General features: G+C 43.4%; 2 protein-coding genes across 2 annotated transcripts; one reads left to right on the forward strand and one right to left on the reverse strand.

Moving 5' to 3' along the window:
- Positions 1-2,063: 2,063 nt before the first annotated feature.
- On the forward strand, positions 2,064-9,240 carry LOC139303583 (scavenger receptor cysteine-rich type 1 protein M130-like). The gene is made up of 10 exons (XM_070927434.1): positions 2,064-2,106; positions 3,440-3,589; positions 4,439-4,558; positions 4,847-5,011; positions 5,555-5,692; positions 6,471-6,794; positions 6,888-7,169; positions 8,347-8,661; positions 8,755-9,036; positions 9,131-9,240. The coding sequence occupies exons 1-10, from the start codon at positions 2,064-2,066 to the stop codon at positions 9,238-9,240; spliced, it is 1,929 nt and encodes a 642-aa protein (XP_070783535.1).
- Positions 9,241-12,791: 3,551 nt separating this feature from the next.
- Positions 12,792-15,904, reverse strand: LOC139303585 (golgin subfamily A member 6-like protein 22). Its single transcript, XM_070927435.1, has 3 exons — positions 15,005-15,904; positions 14,168-14,524; positions 12,792-13,244 (listed from the first exon to the last, which is right to left on the reverse strand). The coding sequence occupies exons 1-3, from the start codon at positions 15,902-15,904 to the stop codon at positions 12,792-12,794; spliced, it is 1,710 nt and encodes a 569-aa protein (XP_070783536.1).
- Between the last annotated feature and the right edge of the window lie 373 nt (positions 15,905-16,277).

Below are 16,277 nucleotides of genomic sequence, written 5' to 3' on the forward strand. Positions count from 1 at the left end.
AGAAGGACAGTGGAGCGTCTGTAATGACAGAAGGACAGTGGAGCGTCTGCGGTTAGTTCACTGTCTGTAATAACAGAAGGACAGTGGAGCGTCTGCGGTTAGTTCACTGTCTGTAATAACAGAAGGACAGTGGAGCGTCTGTAATGACAGAAGGACAGTGGAGCGTCTGCGGTTAGTTCACTGTCTGTAATAACAGAAGGACAGTGGAGCGTCTGCGGTTAGTTCACTGTCTGTAATAACAGAAGGACAGTGGAGCGTCTGTAATGACAGAAGGACAGTGGAGCGTCTGCGGTTAGTTCACTGTCTGTAATAACAGAAGGACAGTGGAGCGTCTGCGGTTAGTTCACTGTCTGTAATAACAGAAGGACAGTGGAGCGTCTGTAATGACAGAAGGACAGTGGAGCGTCTGCGGTTAGTTCACTGTCTGTAATGACAGAAGGACAGTGGAGCGTCTGCGGTTAGTTCACTGTCTGTAATAACAGAAGGACAGTGGAGCGTCTGTAATAACAGAAGGACAGTGGAGCGTCTGTAATGACAGAAGGACAGTCGAGTGTCTGCGGTTAGTTCACTGTCACTGTTAGTTCACAAGTAATTAACTGTTTTCTGCTTTTATTTCAGTTATCAATGGACAGCTAATATGTGACATATTGATCGAACTGTATTATTATTGCAGGTAACATCACCACACACTGTGTAACACGGACGCTTTAATAACACAAAGGGCTGCTGATGTTGCTGCTGCTGCAGACTGAAACACTAAGTTTATAAATGTTTCACCTTTCAAAGGTTTCTGATGTTTTTTGAGCTCATCCTCGATATCTTTTCGGCCGTGGCAGAGGTCTTGTGGATGAAGCTGGACGTCTGAGAGTCTGATATCCTCCCTGAGGTTCGTTCTGCTTCTGTCAGCCTTCTGGAGCAGCTGGCATCATATTAGATCCACAATGCACCGACGTGGGCCTGAACCTGCAGCCCCGTCTCACATTCAGTATTGATCTACATGGATGTAATGCAGTCCGAGGTTTTACCACTTAAACCACTTTGCATTCATTTCTACAAAAATGCTTCATGTCAAACTGAATTAAAGACTTTCTGAAATTGTACTTCGGATGATTTTTTCAAATGTCCGCTGAGGTTATCTGCGTAGTTGTCACAGAGACTCTAATCTGACTTTGCTCAGTGCTCTCTCCTCTGTTCATCACGTCATGTTTCCTCTGCATCTTTTATCTCCTCGTCAGCCTCGTGTTTTCTCTCTGGCAGGAGGCTGCTGAGCAGATTCATCATGTGACTGACAGCTAGAGTGGGCTGTCCATCAAACTGAGCTGCAGCTCATTTTCTCTGGACTCGTCATCAAAACTCCACTTTTCATCCTTTTAACTAACAGGAGAAACTCAACACATCTGAGTTTGTTTTAATATCAGCAGTATGAAGTTGTGAGGTTCTCTGTGACACAAAGAGCCTGATGAGCATCTGATGTGAGATTATACTTGTGTTACCATGGCAACCTCACTGTTGCAAAACTCTTTTTATCTTTTGTTCATCTTTAATTAATGTGTTTGAGATGCTTCCTGGAACTCTGTAGAACATTTTCTTCAACTTTTAACCCTTTAAAATCCAGTTTACCCCATGTTTAGCTGTGCTAGCAGAGTGGCTACAGATGATGATGAACTCAGGATGAACTGTAATAACTTTGGTTAACACCCACAGTGGATTTCTGGAGGTTTATTCTCAGATCTGACTGAGTTATGAGAAGGAGGGAGATTTTCAGCATATATCTAACAGTAATTTATGAGGCTTGCTGACTCTGAATTCGGCTTTGAGGCCGTTGCGGCGCCACATGTGTTCTCTTTTGACTATAATTCAAGTGTAAATGTGTACTGTGAAATCTGAGGATGACGATGACCAAAAGAAGTCTCAGAGGCCGATATCTCATAATCTGTTCAGATAAAATGAGGAACTGTTAATTTGCGGTCAGTTCTGAGAAGCTGAAAGAGAAGATAAAAGGAGAGAAACAGAACATTTTATTAGCAGAGGAACTTGTGACGAGACAGACGCTCTACCTGAACATGGATCACCTGCTGGTGGTGTTGCTGTTGCTGTGGAGCTCAGGTAGGACTCTGCTTTAATGATGAATGTGTGAAATGTGCAAAACCTCAGAGTAAAAATACTGAATTAAAGTCACAATCCTGCATTCAAAACCCCAGTAGAAGTGAACATTCTCAGTAAAATGCAGTGAAGCGTCTTCAGTTAAAGTTTCAGGTCATTTCAGCGTTTAACGATTCAACCTTCTACCTTCCACATCATATCGGTGTCTCTGTCACATGAAAACCTTTTCTCCTCAGTTTGATGATTCTTTTTAATTGATAGTTTTAGTCTCTTCCAGTGAGATGAAGACAAGATTGCACTAAACCATCTATCTAATAACTGATGAATGAAATACAATGTATTTTGTGACATCTGGCTGTTTCTCTATTATAAAATAAAAACAGCAGCGCATCAACTACTACTACTACTACTACTACTTCCATCCTGTACATCATCTATGTTGTTTAAGACGCCAGATATTTAGAGCTGAATGGGGTGCGGGTGTGAACGTCTCTAATATTATTTTTCATCACTTCAAACCCATAAAAAGGTGAATATAAAAGTTTGTTTCACTGAGCGTCTGAAGAGTTTTTTTGCTAATTGTTGTGCTCACACACAAATCATAAATGTTCCTGGCGTATTTGGTAAAACACATGTAACAGTCAGATTGTAACTCAGCTTTGACCAAACATGTTGGTTTTAGCTTTGCAAGGCAGCAGTAAACTGCTGAAATGATTCCAGAGAGACTCCGTTCACTAATCTGTGTGTGTTTTCACGTCACAGCTCAGCTCCAATCAAAATGCTGCTTTATATTTTCCTTTTCTGATTCTCTCCTCAGGACTCCGGGCCGAAGGAAAACTCAACTCAACAGGTGAACAGAGAACATAAAGATAAATGAAGGGGATGGATGGTCAACACTGTCCGACTGTTGTTCACGTCCCGTTTCCTGCTGACAGTCAGTGTTGCTTTCTTTTAACCTGAGCTGAGTAGTTACTTTGACCCAAACCACCAAGTAGTTCTTGTGCCCAAACACAACCAACCACAGAGGTGGCAGAATATGTCACATGAATAATAACGGTTTGGGAGGACCCTGAGGATAATGAGCATCAGATCAGAACTTTAAAAAGAGACAATAAATACAAGAGATATTTAAAAATGAAATAGGTCATATGTATCATTACATAACAATAACATTGCTTTGTTATTATAATCATGTTAGCATGCTGACGTTAGCATTGAGCTCAGAGCACCGCTGTGCCTAAAATCAGCCTCACCGAGCTGTTAGCATGGCTGTCCTTACTTCTTCTATGGTTGCTCTTTTGCATATTGTATCCCACAGTCCTCTGTTTTCCTCCAGGTGTTCAGTGTGAAACCACAGCCAAGGCTGACATCGTGCTGTTGTTGGACGAGTCAGGGAGCATCAGCCAATCAGACTTTAAAATCATGCGGTCCTTTGCTGCTAGCACAGTCAACGCCTTCCACATCGGCCCAGACCGAGTCCAGATAGGTCATACTTTTACAACTACTACTATTCACACTACCACCCTTGGTACTGTTTTCGTTCTATTATTATTATTATTAGTTATTATTAGTATTATTATCTATTATCTCAAATCTTTACACCACAAAGTGAAAATATTTAAAGTAAAGCAGTAAATCAGCAGAATATAAAGCATGAAAAGCATGTGTTAATCTATAATTATTAAGTATTTTAATGTTGTAGCTGGTCTACCGATGTCATACTTCATACCTCTCTGCTACTATTACCTACTATTAATACTAATACTCACTAGCCTTTTGGTCGTATTATAGATTCTACTGCAGCTACAGAAACAGTTGAGAAGTAGAAGTGCTACGACTCGATTCTGCTACTACAACTGCATGTTTACAGCTATACTGCTACTGTCCCCACTACTATAACTACTAATATATATTTTAACACAAGACATGTAACAATGAACGAACAACAATATACAACCAGAACAAAACAACATTACACGTTATCAAACTAACAATATGGAAGATTTAAAACGCCCCAAAAAAAATCAAACTAAGTGGAAACAAAATACACGTTGTTATGTGCATTTCCTTTTGAGGTACACATTTACTGTCATAATTCAATGAAAAACAAACAAAATAACATGTTAAAAGAACAATTATTAAGCTTTTTGTCTTAAATAGCTAAATGGATTGCTTTTCATTGTGACATGAATTTTCCATGCCACACTAAAATCAAATCAAAGTGAAGAGGTGTATTATATGTCTGCGTGGTGCATGATGACAATAAGACAATAATCATAATAACAATAATAATAATGTCCTTGGCATTTTACACATTGCTGTGTGTTCTCTGCAGGTATGGTTAAATACAGTGATGTCCCAAGGGCAGAGTGGCAACTGAACACATACCAGACCAAACAATCCCTGCTGGAGGCCATAGACCACCTGATACAAACAGGAGGAGGCACCATGACAGGTGACTTCACAGCATGTTGTCCGATCCACACCAGGTTCACACCGCGAGGGACTCCGGTTGGATAACTGACCTTTATCATAGTGACGTTCATTTTACCTCTGAAATCTCTGATGAAATGTCATTAGATTATTTCTCAAAGAATTTCCTTGCAATCGTGGATAAACGAGCACCTTTCAAAGAGCTCAGAATGAAAGAGGTCAAATCCTGGGTTTTACTCTGAACCCTCTGTGCGGTCTCTTGCCTTCGTAACCCTGTGCCTTTTGATGCCTCTTCATTACTGTCGTACAGGACTTGCTCTGAGCTTCATCCTCCATCACAGCTTTAAACCCAACAAGGGAATGCGTGCAGGCTCCAAAAAAATTGCCATCTTGATCACTGATGGAGAGTCCCACGACGACATAGACTCCCCCTCGTGGAACCTGAAAGACGCCGGCATTGAGGTCTACGCTATTGGTGATTGACTTTCAGACTGAATAGTGAGAAAGCAGCACAGCCTCAGAAAAAGTTTGCTAATGAGGATATGCTCTGAACTTCACCACCAAAGAAATAAGTGACATTCATATGAATTGAACATGCTATTTCATGCTTGTCACAATGAAAACATTAGCTAGCTGGTCCCTTAAGGGATACAAGTTACTACATTTGCAGTTTATAGCAGTTCATGTCTCTACGGTATGAATATCAAGTCAAGCATGTTTCAATTCTTTGCAAGTTGATTTTAATAGTGGACTAAATTAAACTAAAACCAACAGCTGCCCAGAAGGAAGAGAGTCAAGCTAAAAACACGGGGAATGCTTTAACAGATAGTCAACAATAATGTAAAGTACATATGATCTTTGGTTAATGGGATTAAAAATACACAACCATCAGTATGGACTATCAAAGGTTTACTTTAGGCATCATAAAACCACAATTGTATTACTTTGACCACCAACTAGTTGTCTTATATTTGGGTCTCATAATTTTCGGCACACTATTAACACATTTTTCCCTCAGGTGTGAGTAGGGCCATTGAGAGTGAGCTGAGGTCCATTGCTTCCGATCCCGACAAAATTCACACATACATTGTCGATAACTTCTTGCTTCTCCCGAACATCGTCGACAACCTCATTATCAACATCTGCAACAGCTTAGGTAAGCAGAGTCCATCATCATTAAACGACGATACAAGTTAGCAACATACTGATCCGCTGGTATCAAAGTACATAAAAGCTGTTAAAGAGTTTTGGATTCTTACAGTTGGACATCCTTGTCTTAGCTTTAAGGTCCTGCGTAGGGACTTGCTGGCGAAGCCTCTGCAACAGGCACACACAGCACACACCATCCTCGGCTCTGGCCCTCGTCTCAATATTATAATATTGACTGTATGAGAGAGAAAGAATATAATGTGCAATGTGGGTAAAAAACATGAAGTCAATTCATGTAGGACAGTGAGCGTATTCAGGTGTAGAAAAAGTACTGTTTTTTTGTTTGTTTTTTTAAATCAAAGATGTCTCAAGTAAGAGTAAGAAGTGCTGCGTTACAACTAATCTATACATTAGACACTTTACTGACTTGCGAAGCCTCCAGATCTGGGACTGGTTTGCTTCCTGTTCCTGGAGCAAGAACAAACACTAATTCACTAATTCAGACTAATTCATTCATTTAGTTTCTCTGTACTGCACAAACTACCAGGAGATCTGTTTGCCCCAACTCCACCTTTAAGGTTGTAGATCTTGTTTTTAATTCTTCATCATGCATTGCTGTCTACCAGTGTCATTTGTCATGCTACCACTAAATGGCGCCAAAGTTAGAAATGTTCAAATCCTGTAAATAGCTGCTTTTTTTATTCTTTATTTTTTATACGTAAAGGCTTGTGTCAGGGTATCAGTCTGTCTGACTGTCTGTCTGTCTGTCTGACTGTCTGTCTCAGTCTCTGTCAGGCTGGTGAATGGGACAAGTCAGTGTTCAGGCAGACTGGAGGTGAAGTCTGACCAGTCTGACCAGTCTGACCAGTCGTGGTCCTCAGTGTGTGAAGATGGCTTTGACCAGCAGGATGCAGAGGTGGTCTGTAGGGAGCTCGGCTGTGGGGCTCCTTCAGTCCTCCAGGGGGCGCTCTATGGGGAAGTGGAAGGCCTGATGTGGACCGAGAACTTCCAGTGTGGAGGCCATGAGTCTGCCCTCCTGGACTGTAGAAGCTCGGGCTCAGCTAGTAACAACTGCTCAGCTGGCAAAGCTGTTGGACTCACCTGCTCAGGTAGAAGAGGAGCTGCAGCTTTGATGTGGTTCATTTCTGTTCTCATGAAACTCACTTTATTCTTTTACTGATGACTCTCTTGCTTCTGTTCAGAGCCTTTCAGGTTGGTGGGAGGAGACAGTCGCTGTGCAGGAACACTGGAGGTGAAACTGGGAGAGTGGAGACCAGTTTATGGCTCTCACTGGACCCTGAAGGCAGCAGCTGCAGTCTGTAGAGAGCTGGACTGTGGCTCTGCTGTTTCAACAGGGATGAGAAAAAAGTCCTTACACAAATCTGACTGGGAGATCAGTTCCAACTGTATTCAGTCTGGATCTGCCCTGAGAGGGTGTGTATCATCGGGTTCCTCTCCTTCCATCATGGAGATCACCTGCTCAGGTAAGCCCATCAGTGACATAATCTGTGACAGTGATCTTTCCAGTTTCTTTGTATAAATCTACTGCGACATGTTCTCGGTTAAAATGTCCTTCTTTGGTAGGACATGCCGAGACACAGAGGTCTGCTCAGCAACATGACAAATGTGCACGTTTGCATCTAAATCATTACTGCTGATCATCAGACTTTTCAGACTGCACTAATGTTGAAACTGCTCGTGTATGTGACTTCCTCAATACATATGTCAACAGACAACAAGTGTCTTGTCTTACATGGTATCTGACTGAGTGTTGATGTTTGGCATCCAGGCTCTGACCTGACAGAATCAGAATCAGAAATACTTAATTGATCCCCGGGGGGGAAACTGTACAACTGGAGGTGAAGTCTGACCAGTCTGACCAGTTGTGGTCCTCAGTATGTGAAGATGGCTGTGACCACCTCTGCATCCTGCATACTGCAAACACGAGAGTGACGATAATGAAATCCTTGGAAACTGTTTGGAGAATGGCAGCGATTAGCAGGTGATTGGATGAACCATCTATCACGGGCTAACTTCAACCAGTCAAATCACGATGAAGAGAAAACACAACAAGAAGCCGCAGCCTGAGGAACTTTGGAAGCTAGCAAGCAGTCAGTGTAGCCAGCTATGTAGTTAGCATGTTGGTAGACAATTCTTGTCACCTCTGTAAGGAAAATCTGCGCTGAAAAAGGCTCTCGCTGTCCTCACACCTGAACCACACCTGTAGCTGCCAGTAGTTCCTCACAGGACGCTGATTGGTCCGAACCACTGTGGTTCTGCCACACGTGCATAACTTGAAGCCAAGATGGATTCTCACTTGATCTCTTGAAATCTCTTGAAATCTCGCGAATCCAGCTGCCTCGCAAAGTAACCAATGCCATGCTACCGTTTGGCGATTTCCACTACTAGGTACCTGCTAGAGAAGGGTAATAAACTAGTTAATGAAATGAGATGGATGAATCTAAATGCAACAATCAGCCTGATATGCAATAGCAGGATACGATGCTCAGCTATGCAGCAAATAAACAAATAATAAACATCCAGAATGAATGTCTGAATATTTGAATCTGTACTGTTTCTAATGAGATGCATAATGTCTTTTTCATAGTGTCTATAGTCACAAATAAAGATCTGTTTTAAGATTCTCTCTGTCTGTCTCAGTCTCTGTCAGGCTGGTGAATGGGACAAGTCTGTGTTCAGGCAGACTGGAGGTGAAGTCTAACCAGTCTGACCAGTCGTGGTCCTCAGTGTGTGAAGATGGCTTTGACCAGCAGGATGCAGAGGTGGTCTGTAGGGAGCTCGGCTGTGGGGCTCCTTCAGTCCTCCAGGGGGCGCTCTATGGAGAAGTGGAGGGCCTGATGTGGACCGAGAACTTCCAGTGTGGAGGCCATGAGTCTGCCCTCCTGGACTGTAGAAGCTCGGGCTCAGCTAGTAACAACTGCTCAGCTGGCAAAGCTGTTGGACTCACCTGCTCAGGTAGAAGAGGAGCTGCAGCTTTGATGTGGTTCATTTCTGTTCTCATGAAACTCACTTTATTCTTTTACTGATGACTCTCTTGCTTCTGTTCAGAGCCTTTCAGGTTGGTGGGAGGAGACAGTCGCTGTGCAGGAACACTGGAGGTGAAACTGGGAGAGTGGAGACCAGTTTATGGCTCTTACTGGACCCTGAAGGCAGCAGCTATAGTCTGTAGAGAGCTGGACTGCGGCTCTGCTGTTTCAACACGAAGGAGATACCAGTCCTCCAAAAGATCTGCGTGGATCAGTTCCGACTGTGTTCAGTCTGGATCTGCTCTGAGGGAGTGTGTATCATCATTGTCTTGGTCTTCCTCCATCATGGAGTTCACCTGTTCAGGTAAGTGACATCATTCCACTTACTGATCTTTCCAGTGTCTTCCTTCTTCTTTCACAGTGACAGTCTGTGGTTTCCTTTGGTCTGAACTATAAAGTTCATGGCATCCTGAAGGGTGGGGAGGTGGCCTTGTTCCTGGAGGCTCACTGCTTCAAACTGTGGCTCTATGTAAAGACGTTGATTGTTAACACTCACTTGTGTCACTAAGTAGATGGGTGCATTTAGGAGACTCGCCAGGCTTTAATTGATTCTTTCAAACCAACTTTATCCACATTTTGTTTTGAGCATCATCAGTATACGGAGAGGACCAGACAACCCGATTCTCTAACAACCGAATCAAACAGCTACATGTTAAAGTGACTTCAGTGATTTTTGGGGGTTTAATGTCACTGAAGTTTGTGCTTAACGGGAGCTGTTGTACTGATGTCATGTGATCTAATGTGATGACTGAACGTGTTTCATCAGATCCAGCGGTTTTCATCAGCAGACTGGTCGTCCTGCCGCTGACTCTGCTGTTGTTCGTCACTGTCATCTATTTCATCCAGAAGGTACCGTACACATCTCTGTTGATTGGAGGACGGGCTGAACGAAGCTCTCGGCTTGTGTTCATTGAACTGAAGAGAGGAGTCATGCAGTAACTCATATCTGTGTGCTGCCATGTCTCTCCAGGCCACCAGGGGGCACAAGCCAGGCTCACAGGAAAACATCAAGCTGGATCCTGAAAACCTTGGTGTTTGCAGAGCTGAAGGAGGACTGGCTGAAGAGGAAGGAGCCCAGGCAGCAGAGTAGGACCTCCCGAAGACCTCATCTCTCATCCAGATGGATTTTTTTAGCTGCCACCAACTTGGTGTTTGCAGCACTGAAGGACTGATAAACCAGAGTGGTGGTTCCCAGTTTTAACAAAGGGGACCGGAGGGTGGGCTACAACTATGGGGGTATCACATTGCTCAGCCTCCCTGGGAAAGCTTATTCCAGGGTGCTGGAGACTCCAACCGATTGTTGAGATTGTTGCAGATTTAGAAGCAATGCTGCTTCTATCCTGATCGCAGAACCATGGACCAGCTCTTCACCACTGTGTGATACTGGAGGCGTCATCCAGTCTACATGTGACTTGGTTGATTCAGTTATTGATCACGCTCTTGCTCTTCCACCTTTGATTATTAATAATCAGCCTTAGAGTGTCTTGACTGAACAGGCCAACATATGCTTATGAGTTTCCTCATTTATTATTAGACATGGTTGTCCTTGTCAACATATCCTATATTCGACTATGTTTCACAGTTTATGTTGTGTCTCTGCTCATTATGTGCAAATATATTACCATATATCAAAGGTTATGACTCTTTTATTGTGTGTAAATCTTTTAATATCGGAGTCCCTGAAGTAGAAGAGTGACTTCGTGTCTGCTTTGAAGACGATGTTCACCACAGTTCAATCTGGTGTGAAGACTTGGTATATTTTCATTTGTTTTATCAATTTTCTTAGTGTTTATCAGGTTTTATTGACATTGAACTGCTAGCAATGGTGGTTTTCAGCTAAGCTGGCATGGCTCTCTGTAGATCGGTCGGTCGACCACTTTGGTCCAGACTGAAGTTGCTTTCCATCTGGCTAGCCAAACGGGATATCCAAGCTCACTGCAGTGTTACTTTGAGGAGACAACTACTACTCATGACGCTCAGCATCTCGTCTGTCAAAAGCGTCAGAATAAGTATCAGTAAGTTCTATAAAACAAACAGAATGTGACTGATCAACTTTGTATTTGGAACAGCTGTAAATGTCTGAAACAAAATCTAAAGCCTAACTACTTTGTGAAAGACCACAAGTTTGGCTTTTCTATCAAACACGAAAGTGGACTTTTAGGTTTCTATGATGTCTTTTCAGATAAACTAAAACCTTGTTGCTGCGAAATGTCTCACTAATGACTTGAAGATGGTTTTTAAAATCAAAACAAATTTCTGACCCACTGATCTGACACACAAGAAGGTTGTTTAACTTTTTCTGGTTTTATGTCAGTTATCAATGTACAGCTAATATTAATCACCTGACAACAATCAAACAGTTTATATATTTCTATATATTACAAATATGACAAATCTTTTTTTCCATTGAAATATAAAAGGTGCTGGACACAAGCTGTCAGGATAATGCACTGCTCCACACCATCTGACCCAGTAGCATTTCCATTGCCACTGGGTCACTTGGACACTATAGATTCCACATTTTGGATGAATGTCTTTAAAAAGGAGACAGCCGTCTGTTTCTGTGCAGTCGCGGGACGGACAACAATGAAACAATGATATGTATACTTGACATTAATGAGAATTAAATTTTGTAATATGTGTTTAATACTCAGTGTTTTCAAATTGTTTGTATTTCTTATTACACCTCTGTAGATTCACCTGCACCTTGATAACAGAGTAGATACTTTGCACTTCATCTTGAATGGAGGTGAAATTAAAAATGTTTCTGAATTTCTGGAATTATAGAAATCATCATCACAGACCAAACAAAAGACATGAGTGAAATATCAGCTAAATCTACATACATCAACTCTGTGAAGCTGCCGGGCCACGAGGAGTTAAAATCCACCGTAAACTGGGACTTCGAGACGTCACTGATTTTCATGGATACGATTTCAAGTTTCTGGCCCTGTCATCCATCTCAAAGTATTTCTCTGAATGGTCCATCCATCCATTTTCTTCTGTTTATCCAGGGCAAGACATGCTGCTGTACACAACTTACTTAGACTTAATTTTGCTATATTTTTTAAAGATAACGGTCAAGATAAGATATGGTCTTTATGGTCCTAAACTGTGATTTCAGAAATCAGAATCAGAAATACTGTATTGATCCCCGGGGAACAGTACCAATGCTCCCATTCAAGATTAGAAAGCAGCATACATTTAGAAATAAAAGTATGTACAAAATAAAAAATAAATGTAAAATATAAATATACACATTTACAATATTTAAGTGAAAAATAAATACAACAGCAATGTATATATATATGTATATATTGCACTATTGTATATGACTATATATGTATTGCATCTAAGAATAAGTAATAGTTTTACCAGAGCCTGAACCACCACGAGGAACGACATGTTTCATGACATAACATTGATTCTGAACTAATACACGTTAAACAAGCAATATATGATGACAGACACCAGTACTTAATCATTATATTTACACTTTATATCTAATCAGACGCAGACACATGCAGAAATATGATTGACCTTTTATTGATTGATTTTTAATGTTTTTGGGGGCAATTTAGAGTTTCCAATGAGCCTAATGTGCATGTCTTTGGACTGTGGGAGGAAACCTGAGCACCAGGAGAAAACCCACTCAGACACAGGGAGGAGCATACAAACTCCACACAGAAACAAGGTGGGGGGGTTTCTGTGAGGCTGCAGTGCTAATCACTGAGCCACTGTGCTGTCCTCAACAGGGTGGAGAAAGGGTGGAGGGACAGGGGAGGTGGGAGCGATGGAGGAGAGGTGGAGGTAAGGTGGGGGAGGACAGGGGAGGTGGGAGGCAGTGAGGGAGACAGGTTGAGGGGAAGGGTGGAGGGGGAGTGAGCTACTGTTGTCCAGCCTGAGCCGAACATCCAGCAGCCTCCACCTCACTGTCGCTGTCACACTTCTTCTTCTTCTTGTGCATCCAGCTGAAAAACCCTTCTTCTTCTTCTCTGGCTTCTCCTCATTTTGCTTTTTCTTCTGCTCTTCCTTTTGTTTCTTTTGCTCCACCTTTTTTCATCCAGTCCTGATCGACTTAATGCGAGACCAGAAACCTCTCCTCTTCTTCTTCTTCATTTTCAGATAGAGCTCCTCCAGTTCTTTATTGTGTTCCTCCACCTGTTTCATGCTGGTTTCCCAGGTCTGGACCAGTTCTTCATTCTGTTCCACTACCTGTTTCACTCTGGTTTCCCAGGTCTGGACCAGTTCTTCATTCTGTTCCACTACCTGTTTCACTCTGGTTTCCCAGGTCTGGACCAGTTCTTTATTCTCTTCCTCCACCTGTTTCACTCTGGTTTCCCAGGACTGTTCTCTCTGGACCAGGTCTTTATTCTCTTCCTCCACCCGTTTCTCTCTGGTTTCCCAGGACTGTTCTCTCTGGACCAGGTCTTTATTCTCTTCCTCCACCCGTTTCACTCTGGTTTCCCAGGACTGTTCTCTCTGGACCAGGTCTTTATTCTCTTCCTCCACCTGTTTCACTCTGTTCTTTCTTGGCCAGCTCCTTTGTGAACTTCTCCTTCTGAGCGTTGTGGAGGTAAGGTGGGGGGGGACAGGGGAGGTGGGAGGCAGTGAGGGAGACAGGTTGAGGGGAAGGGTGGAGGGGGAGTGAGCTACTGTTGTCCAGCCTGAGCCGAACATCCAGCAGCCTCCACCTCACTGTCGCTGTCACACTTCTTCTTCTTCTTGTGCATCCAGCTGAAAAAACCCTTCTTCTTCTCTGGCTTCTCCTCATTTTGCTTTTTCTTCTGCTCTTCCTTTTGTTTCTTTTTCATCTCCTTCTGCTCTTCCTTTTGTTTCTTTTTCATCTCCTTCTGCTCTTCCTTTTCTTTCTTTTTCATCTCCTTCTGCTCTTCCTTTTCTTTCTTTTTCATCTCCTTCTGCTCTTCCTTTTCTTTCTTTTGCTCCACCTTTTTTCGTCCAGTCCTGATCGACTTAATGCGAGACCAGAAACCTCTCCTCTTCTTCTTCTTCATTTTCAGACAGAGCTCCTCCAGTTCTTCATTCTCTTCCTCCACTTGTTTCACGCTGGTTTCCCAGGTCTGGACCAAGTCTTTATTCTCTTCCTCCACCTGTTTCACTCTGGTTTCCCAGGTCTGGACCAGGTCTTTATTCTCTTCCTCCACCTGTTTCACTTTGGTTTCCCAGGTCTGGACCAGTTCTTCATTCTCTTCCTCCACTTGTTTCACGCTGGTTTCCCAGGTCTGGACCAGTTCTTTATTCTGTTCCTCCACCTGTTTCACGCTGGTTTCCCAGGTCTGGACCAAGTCTTTATTCTCTTCCTCCACCTGTTTCACTCTGGTTTCCCAGGTCTGGACCAGGTCTTTATTCTCTTCCTCCACCTGTTTCACTCTGGTTTCCCAGGTCTGGACCAGGTCTTTATTCTCTTCCTCCACCTGTTTCACTCTGGTTTCCCAGGTCTGGACCAGGTCTTTATTCTCTTCCTCCACCTGTTTCACTTTGGTTTCCCAGTTCTGGACCAGTTCTTTATTCTCTTCCTCCACCTGTTTCACTTTGGTTTCCCAGCTCTGGAACAGGTCTTTATTCTCTTCCTCCACCTGTTTCACTCTGGTTTCCCAGCTTTGGACCAGGTCATTATTCTCTTCCTCCACCTGTTTCACTCTGGTTTCCCAGCTCTGGACCAGGTCTTTATTCTCTTCCTCCACCTGTTTCACTCTGGTCTCCCAGGTCTGTTCTCTCTGGACCAGGTCTTTATTCTCTTCCTCCACCTGTTTCACTCTGGTTTCCCAGGACTGTTCTCTCTGGACCAGGTCTTTATTCTCTTCCTCCACCTGCTTCACTCTGGTTTCCCAGGACTGTTCTCTCTGGACCAGGTCTTTATTCTCTTCCTCCACCTGTTTCACTCTGGTTTCCCAGGTGTGTTCTCTCTGGACCAGGTCTTTATTCTCTTCCTCCACCTGTTTCACTCTGGTTTCCCAGGTGTGTTCTCTCTGGACCAGGTCTTTATTCTCTTCCTCCACCTGCTTCACTCTGGTTTCCCAGGACTGTTCTCTCTGGACCAGGTCTTTATTCTCTTCCTCCACCTGTTTCACTCTGGTTTCCCAGGTGTGTTCTCTCTGGACCAGGTCTTTATTCTCTTCCTCCACCTGTTTCACTCTGGTTTCCCAGGACTGTTCTCTCTGGACCAGGTCTTTCTTCTCTTCCTCCACCTGTTTCACTCTGGTTTCCCAGGTCTGTTCTCTCTGGACCAGGTCTTTCTTCTCTTCCTCCACCTGTTTCACTCTGGTTTCCCAGGTGTGTTCTCTCTGGACCAGGTCTTTATTCTCTTCCTCCACCTGTTTTAGTCTCGTCTCCCAGCTCTGTTCTTTCTCGGCCAGCTCCTTTGTGAACTTCTCCTTCTGGGCGTTGTATTTTTCCTCCCAAGCTTTGTCACTCTGGAGATATTTGGCTGAGGCCTCTGTGACCCTCTGACAGAGACTGTCCTTCACCCTCCTGAGATCCAGGATTTCATTGTCTCTCTGCTGGGTGACATCCACCTGCTTCTCCTTGAGGGAGGAGATCTCTGACTCTTGCTTTGAGATGGTCTCGGAGCTCTTTCTGTGTTTCTCTAGGAACTGCTTTTCCCTGAGCTCTATAAGATCCTCCAACCTGCTTATCTTCTGTTTATCATAGCGGACCTCATGGCCAAGCTTTGTCCTTTCAGCCAGTAGGTCTTTGTTTTGCTGCATCAGGGGTTTTATCTCACCTGTCAGGTGATCGTTCTCCTGGTGAGCATTAGCACTGGCATTTCGTGTATGGTAGAAGTCCGGGCGAGATGTTGGACGGTGCTGAGGAGCAGTGTCAACAAATCTGGCCCCGTTTCTTGGGTTGCTTCTGTGATCCATGCCACTGTTTCTTGGGTTGCTTCTGTGATCCATGCCACTGTTTCTTGGGTTGCTTCTGTGATCCATGCCACTGTTTCTTGGGTTGCTTCTGTGATCCATGCCACTGTTTCTTGGGTTGCTTCTCTGGTCCATGCCACTGTTTCTTGGGTTGCTTCTCTGGTCCATGCCACTGTTTCTTGGGTTGCTTCTCTGGTTGCTTCTCTGGTCCATGCCACTGTTTCTTGGGTTGCTTCTCTGATTCATGCCACTGTTTCTTGGGTTGCTACTCTGGTTGCTTCTCTGATTCATGCCACTATTTCTTGGGTTGCTTCTCTGAGTCATGCCACTGTCTGTAGTAGACTGTAGTTGTCTGTAGTAGACTGTAGTTGTCTGTAGCAGACTGTAGCTCTGTGTAGAAGATAGTCTGTGTAGTAGATCCTTCTTGACTGGTAAACAACACTTGTGTGTGGTTGATTTGAGATCGTGTCACTCTGTGGGTTTTGTGGGTTTTGGAGGTGGCCTTGTAGACTCTCGGAGTTCTAGAATCCTACATCAAAGATCAAAGGACCAGAATCATGGTTGGTTCCATTCTGTTGCCTTTGGTGAAAAGAGGCCACGCCCCCATGAACAGGAGCATTCTGACAGCTTTTTTATTTTTTTTATTTTTTTCTGAAGTTGAAAA

The sequence above is a fragment of the Enoplosus armatus genome, chromosome 20 (genome assembly GCF_043641665.1).
Source record: "Enoplosus armatus isolate fEnoArm2 chromosome 20, fEnoArm2.hap1, whole genome shotgun sequence".
NCBI classification, from domain to species: Eukaryota; Metazoa; Chordata; class Actinopteri; order Centrarchiformes; family Enoplosidae; genus Enoplosus; species Enoplosus armatus.